Source organism: Sapajus apella, unplaced genomic scaffold, assembly GCF_009761245.1.
Source record: "Sapajus apella isolate SASKATOON/1434 unplaced genomic scaffold, GSC_monkey_1.0 scaffold212, whole genome shotgun sequence".
NCBI lineage: Eukaryota > Metazoa > Chordata > Mammalia > Primates > Cebidae > Sapajus > Sapajus apella.
In genome coordinates, this window is record NW_022437152.1 from 614,919 (window position 1) to 621,667 (window position 6,749).

At 66.7% G+C, this 6,749-nt stretch overlaps 1 protein-coding gene across 16 annotated transcripts in view; it reads left to right on the forward strand.

Moving 5' to 3' along the window:
- The window catches only part of BRSK2 (BR serine/threonine kinase 2), a 62,768-nt gene that overhangs the window by 45,446 nt on the left and 10,573 nt on the right, over positions 1 to 6,749 (forward strand). For 9 of the 16 annotated variants that reach the window (XR_004265888.1, XR_004265887.1, XR_004265886.1 and 6 more), the window contains 4 exons: positions 1,772 to 1,837; positions 3,709 to 3,769; positions 4,525 to 4,732; positions 5,402 to 5,450. Coding sequence is in view for 12 of the 16 variants with exons in the window: in XM_032270588.1 (XP_032126479.1) it covers positions 1,772 to 1,837; positions 3,709 to 3,769; positions 4,525 to 4,732; positions 5,402 to 5,450 (384 nt within the window). In the remaining 4 variants the exon portion in view is untranslated. The remainder of the gene's footprint in view (positions 1 to 1,771; positions 1,838 to 3,708; positions 3,770 to 4,524; positions 4,733 to 5,401; positions 5,451 to 6,749) is intronic. The other 7 variants (XR_004265889.1, XM_032270589.1, XM_032270590.1 and 4 more) reach the window with 1 other exon arrangement.

A 6,749-nucleotide genomic window follows, 5' to 3' on the forward strand; every position in this document is an offset into this window, starting at 1 on the left:
GGGCCGGGCCGGGCGGGCGGCGTCTCAGGGGGGTCGGGGTTGGGCTGTGCGGGGCTGGGCTGGGCTGGGCTGGGCTGGGCTGGGCTGAGCTGGGCTGGACTGGGCTGGGCTGGGCTGGGCTGGACTGGGCTGGATTGGGTTTCACTGGGCTAGACTGGGCGGGGCTGGTCTGGTCTAGACTAGACTAGGCTAAGCTAGGTTGGACTGGGCTAGAATGGACTCAGCTGGGCCAAGCTGGGCTGCATTAAACTAGACGACCGAGGAGGGCTGAGCTGAACTGGGCTGGGTAGGGCAGGGCTGAGCTGGGCAGGGCAGGGCTGAGCTGGGCTGAACCAGATTTGGCTGAGCTGAGCTGAGCCAGGCTGGGCAGGGCTGAGCTGGCAGGGCAGGGCAGGGCTGGGCTGGCAGGGCAGGGCAGGGCAGGGCTGGGCTGACCCAAGCTTGGCCAGGCTGAGCTGTGATATGGTCACGTCATGCTTCAAAGCCATCAGCCCAGCTAGCCCATCCCCTTGGCCCGAGCAACGCTGGGCCTGTCTCTGGGTGGCAAGTGCGATGTGTGTGGCCAGGGACATCACAGAACTCGGCAGTGAGGAGCAGGTGTGGGCTGCCCTGACGAGACCCGTGGCCGGAGAAAGGGCACCCGGGCCCAGTGGTGCCTCTGCTGGGTGGGGGCAGGGCCAGGCTGCCTGCACAAGGCCCTCAGCAAATCCTTGGAGCTGGTGCGGCCTCTCAGGGATGAGCCCAGGCATCCCTCGCCAGGTGGGGCCTTCCAGCCTGTGGGGAGCACAGCCGGAGGTCTGGGAGCCCAGGCAGACTCCAGTCCACCCTGTGGTCTGGATCTCAGCACCCCAGGGCTCCCTCCTTGTACTGAGGATTTGGGTGCCGGGACAAGCTAGGCCTGCTCCTTGGGAACTTGGGGGAAACTGAGGAACGGTGAGGTAGCTTGGCAGCCATAAGGTAAACTTGTTCCAGCCCCAGCCCTGGCCATTGTACTGGTGGTCCCAGTTCCGCCGGCTCCCAGGCCATGGCCCTCTGGGAGTCCCAGGCCCTCCCCAGGGTTCCAGGCTGGCCCAGCCTCCAACCTCGGGTCCCAGCCCCCTGGAACCTCCTTCCCAGGGTGCAGTCAGTCACAGCCTTGGCCCCAATACAGGGGTCAGCTGGGAGCCTCCAGTCTCCACTCCATGGCTCTAACCTTCAGAGGCTGCATGTCACAGGTGCACCTCAGCCCCCAGCCCTGCGCCTGCCTCTTGCCTGCATGGCGCCTCCACAGGGCAGGCCCCGACACCCCACCGCCTGGCCTCCGGTCAGTGGTGTGGGAGGCTGCCCTCTTGGTCTCTGCTGCAGCTCCCAGGTCTGGCTGCCTGGGGTAGGCGTGGGATGGGCCAAGGTGTGGACCACTGCGGGGCCTCTGGAAGCCACTAGTCCTGGCATGTCCTAGCCAGACTCCGCTCCTGGCGTGGCCATCTGTGCAGTCGGCAGAGATCCAGCCACTCAGTGCTGGGCCACACGGGGCTGCTGACTAGGGACGCAGGGGTCCTGGGGGCTGGGGTGGGGCCGCCCAGGCCACCCTGCCCAGCAGTCACAGGTGCGGGGCGTGCTGTCCGGCCCGGCCTCCTCTCTCACCGTCTCTGTGCACCGGCCTGGGCTCAGGGGGCTATGCCCGGGCCTCAGAGCCGCATGGAGTTCTCGCCTGGTGTAGCCCAGGCCCTGGCCGACTGTGCCCACGTGTGGCCACCAGTAACTGTGTTTTCTCGCTTTGTTCCTGCTGTAGTAAAGCAATGTTCAGTAAAAGCCTGGATATCGCTGAGGCCCATCCCCAATTCAGCAAAGAAGACAGGTATACACCCTGACCACCCGTCCCGGCACCTCCCAGCCCCAGACTCGCCGTCCTGCCTCAGTCCAGGCAGGCAAATGGGCGGGTCTGGTGGCGGGCTGGGCCGCAGGGCCCCTGCGGCAGTGGAGCCGGCCAGCAAGCCAGGGAAGGGCCCTTAGGCTGCGCAGAGGCCAAGGAGGAGGGGTGGGACTGCTGAGGCTGGGCCGGCGCCCACGCACCGTGGCTCCCAGGGCCTGGTCTAGAGTCCTGTGTGGCCGAAGGCTGTGCCACGCTTCCTGCCAGGCCAGCCTCTGGGCTACATCCAGCATGCCGCCGTGGCCTTGCTACCCCTGGGGCCAGCCAGAGGTGAAGCGGAGCAGCGGTCCTGTGCCAACCCGCAGGAGCTGAGGAGGGTGGGAGGTGCCACCGAGAGGCCTCTGCCTGGGGCCAGTCTCCTGAGCCTGGGCAGGTGGCACCGAATCCCGTGGCTGCTGCCCGCTGGGCTGGCTGCCAGTCCAGCCTCTTCTCTTTGAGTATCAGCCCTGTGCCTGCCTGTGACCCCTGCCCATGTGTCCCCACCCTGCTGCCCTGGCTGCCCTTGGGGCACCCCTGCCCCAGCAATGGTAGCTCACTGTTCCCAGTGGCTGCCTGGCTCGACAGCACGGTGGCTCGGACCCTCCACCTGGGGCCTCTGGCGCCTGTTCTGTCTTCCTCGTGGGCTCTGGGCGGGCTCGGCAGGAGCCATAGGTTCAGGGTCTCGCCAGTGGCTGCTGCCCCATGAGGGCCATCCACAGCTCCCAGCCCAGCCCCTAATGGCTCTGGGTGCAGTCCCAGCCCTGGGTGCCACCTGGCCCAGGCAGGCTGGGTTGGGCATGGGGTCCCCGCTGCCTCCCTGCCCTTTGGCTGCGTCTGGTGGGGAAGCTGGAGGGCCGTCGCCGTGGGGCCTAGCCCCCAGGTGTCCGGGAGCCAGGTGCGTGGCTGGTGTGGGCTCAGGGCGCTGGCCCCTGCAGCGCTCCGCACAGTCCAGAGCCTGGGCCATGTTGTGGGCCAGGAAGGCCCCTCGTGGCCAGCTGGCGGTGGGCATCCTGGTGGGCAGCGCAGGTGGTCTTCTACTCTTCTGTCCTTTTCTCTTCGGTGGCCGTCTGAGTCTCTCCCTGCATTTCCCTCCTCCAAGGATGGCGAGTGCCCGGTGCATGGGCACTGGCTTAGTCTGTTTGGTGACAGCCAGCTGCCCTGGTCCCTGCACAAGGTGGGGTGGCGGGCTGGGTGGCTGCACAGCAGCGTCTTCAGCCCGGCACACCGGGCCAGGGCCTCCCTCCTGCGGAGTAGGCAGAGGTGGGACAGGGCCTCACCAGCCCCACCGACAGCCACCCCAGCCTGGCTCTGCCCAGGCCCTTCAGGCTCTGGGCAAGGAGAGGGCTGGCTGCTGACCCAGGCACCTCATGGGCAGGTGTGGACGTGAGGCCAGGCTGCAGACCCTGTGACAGCTCAGCCATGGGGGCTTGGCAGCTGGGGCATGGGAGGCTGGAGCCAGCATGAGGCCTGGAGTAGAAGGGGCCAGATACAGCTCCCAGGAAGTCCCCATCAGTCCCCTCGTCCCTCTGTCCACCCAGATTGTCCTTTGCCGTGGCCGTAGGGTGCTGCACGCTGTGCTGTGCCTGGGTGGCTGGCATGGGGTGGCCCCCACATGTGGGCTCTGATGGAGGCCCCAGTGGGGCTGGGCACAGCCAGGCGCCCTGGGTCCTCCTGGAACTGGCAGGGCATGCAGCAGGCCCTCGGGGCTCTTGACCCGGGCTCCAGGCCTCCTGGAGGGTTTTCCTGCGGGGAGCAGAGCCCAGCGCCTGCTACTCCGCTGCACCTGGCTGAGCCGTGGCCCTGTACCTTGTGACCCCCAGGTCTCGGTCCATCAGCGGTGCCTCCTCAGGCCTTTCCACCAGCCCACTCAGCAGCCCCCGGGTGAGTGATCCCCCCAGCTCAGATGCAGAAGTCCCGACCCTCCCAGTCAGCGTGTGCCGGGTGGGGGCAGGCCTCCGCGGACCCTGGGAAGCAGCCCCAGGCACGCAGGCAGGCGGTGCGGCCCCCACGCCCGAGCTCCGATGGCGGCTGCTGCTTTGCGCGAGGGCTGCTCTAACTGCACGTTCTTTTGTTTTGTTTTGTTTGTATTCTTGTGTGTCACTTGTTTTCTTTTGTGGCGACCCCTCCCGCTCGTGCCTGCCTGCCTCCCTGCCTCCCACTCCCCGCCCTCCTGCTTCTTTCTGGTCCTCCTGGGCGATGTGCATGCTGGGGACTGCACTGCGCATGCTCGTGGCTGCCCCCACCCTGCCCACTCCCTGCGCCTCCTGTAGCCTATTAGGAAGCTTGTCCTGCCCCCCCCGCCCCCCGAACTGCCCTTCGTGGCCCGCCCCCTGGCCACCTCCGAGGAGCCCGAAGCTTGTGGGAGCGCCTCGAGGCCTGGACACATCCTCCCTCCGCAGGCTGCCCCGCGGCCCGACCCCAAGACCCAGACCTTGCCGTGCAAGGCCAAGCTGACCGACAAGCCTCTGCAGGGCACCAAGTCCAACCCCTTCCCGGCCAGCACCCCAGCTCGGCCTCCTGCTGCCAGCCTCGGTCCCCAGCTGGCACCACCCCTGGGCCCGCCTGCCCTGCGGGTGCCTCCTCGGCCCCCACCCACCGGGACTGAACCAAACACCAAATCTGTCCCCACCATACAGGTGACCCCTCACCCCTCACCGAGGGGCAGTCCCCTCCCCACCCCCAAGGGGACACCTGTCCACACGCCAAAGGAGAGCCCGGCTGGCACGCCCAACCCCACGCCACCATCCAGCCCCAGCGTCGGAGGGGTGCCATGGAGGGCGAGGCTCAATTCCATCAAGAACAGCTTCCTGGGCTCACCCCGCTTCCACCGCCGGAAACTGCAAGGTGAATGTCTGCCCGGAGGTGCCAGAGTGAAGTTGGGAGAGCGCAGAGACTGCTCTGGGAGGGGAGGGGAGGGGAGGAGGGGAGGGGGGGAGGGGGAGGGGACGAGAGGGGAGGGGGAGGGGAAGGGGGGGGGGAGGGGAGGGGGAGGGGGAAGGGGAGGGCCCGCCCAGTGGTGCCAGACCAGTCCGAAGGGCCTGCAGCTGCATGGGAGGTCTAGCCCTGTCTACTGCCCATCGCTGTCGCAAAAGTGCCGGGCAGCAGCTCGTGTCCTGCCTGCCACCCAAGTTGGCATCCACTCCGGACATTCTGTGTTCCCAAGTCCACTCACTCCATGTCCTGGGCTAGGCACACAGCAAGGCAGGCTGGCCACCGAGTGGGCACTGCCAGTCAGGAGGCTCCGTGTGGGGGGCACCGAGGGCCAGTTAGTGCTGCTGGAGAAGGCACAGCCAACTTCAGCACCAGAGGCTGGGACAGCTCCCTGCAGCCAGGGGGCGCCTCGGCCGGTGGGGCTTCTAAGGTGGCCGGGAGCTGGGGTGGACCCGTGGCCCTGGGGGGTGTCCCAGTGTGTGGTGGACTCCTGATGACCCTGACCTCAGCTCAAGGTGGCCAGGGCAGGGGAAGGATGAGGCAGTCACCCGGCCTTCCCTTCTGTTCATCCCGTGTACACAGTTCCAACGCCGGAGGAGATGTCCAACCTGACCCCAGAGTCATCCCCAGAGTAAGTGGCCCCTGCTTGGAGGTCGCTTGGCACATGGCAGTAGGCTGAGGGAGGGGCATGGAACCCTTTCCCTGTGGCCGACGGGGACTCCTCTACCTGGCTTCACCTCCCACTGTAGGCAGGGCCTGTCTCAGCCACTGAGTCTGCACTTCAAATGCCCGGCTGTGAGGGGAGGGCCATCCAGGGAAGGAGCCCCCAGCCCTGTTGAGAAGCTTCAGCCCTTGGGGGAGCCTGGGGTTGGCTGGAGGCGAGTGGGGGGTACACTGGGCAGAGTCTTCCCCGGGGCCTGAGCTCACCAAGGGAAGAGACTCGGGGTGGGTCAGGTCTCAAGGAGAAAGCAGCCTGGGCTGAGAAGAAAGAGGCAGGCCGGGGCAGGGGGGTGGGCCTCGTGGGGCATGTGTACAGGGGCCGAGCCGGGCAGGCAGGCTGAGGCTCCGCCCCGCCGCCTTTCTGAGCCATGAGAGGTGCCACTGCACAGACTCTGCAGTGCCCGGGTGCTGAGATGCCCTGGCAGTTGCTGTGACCAGTGTCTGGGCAAAGATGTCCCCAGAGACCCCTTCGTAGCCCCCGGGCCCTCTCCCTGCCCTCCACGACGGCCTTAGTCACTGGGCAGTGTCTTGGTGACCGGGTAATTGGTGGCATCCACAAGTGAGCCTGCAGTGTGACCCCACACAAGGCAGCTGCAGAGAGTGGCGGCCAGGCCAGAGTTGCTGGGACCTCCCGCAGGCGACCCCAGGAAATGGAGGTGTGGCCAGCTGTAGACTCAGTAAGAGAACCCTCATCCTGCCGCTGGCTTTAAACCAGGGGCCCCGTGCAAACTGCTCAGTGGAAGCCCAGGAGTGCTGTCAGTATCTGGGCCTTTCTGGGCCGAGCAGGTGGCCCTTCCAGCTGGGCGCCCAGATCAGAGGCATGCAGACAGTGTCGCAGTCCCAGAGCTCCAGAGCTCAGCAGACTTCAGAACGCTCTGAAGTCGTTTCTGCCGCTACGAGAAGCTTCCAGTAACAGACTCGTAATTACCTTCCTCAGAAAAGGTGGACATGCATCCCCGAGGCTTGACAACACTGCAGTTGCCTGGGCTGCTCCCCTCCCCCATCGAGACCACCCAAAGGGCCTGACCCCTCTCCGAGGTCCAGCACAGACGCCTCCCACAGCCCCACCTGAGGGCCCGGCACAGCCACCTCCCACAGTCCCCTCCCAAAGGTCCCAGCACAGCCGCCTCCCACAGTCCCCTCCCAAAGGTCCCGGCACAGCTGCCTCCCACAGTCCCCTCCCAAAGGTCCCGGCACAGCCGCCTCCCAC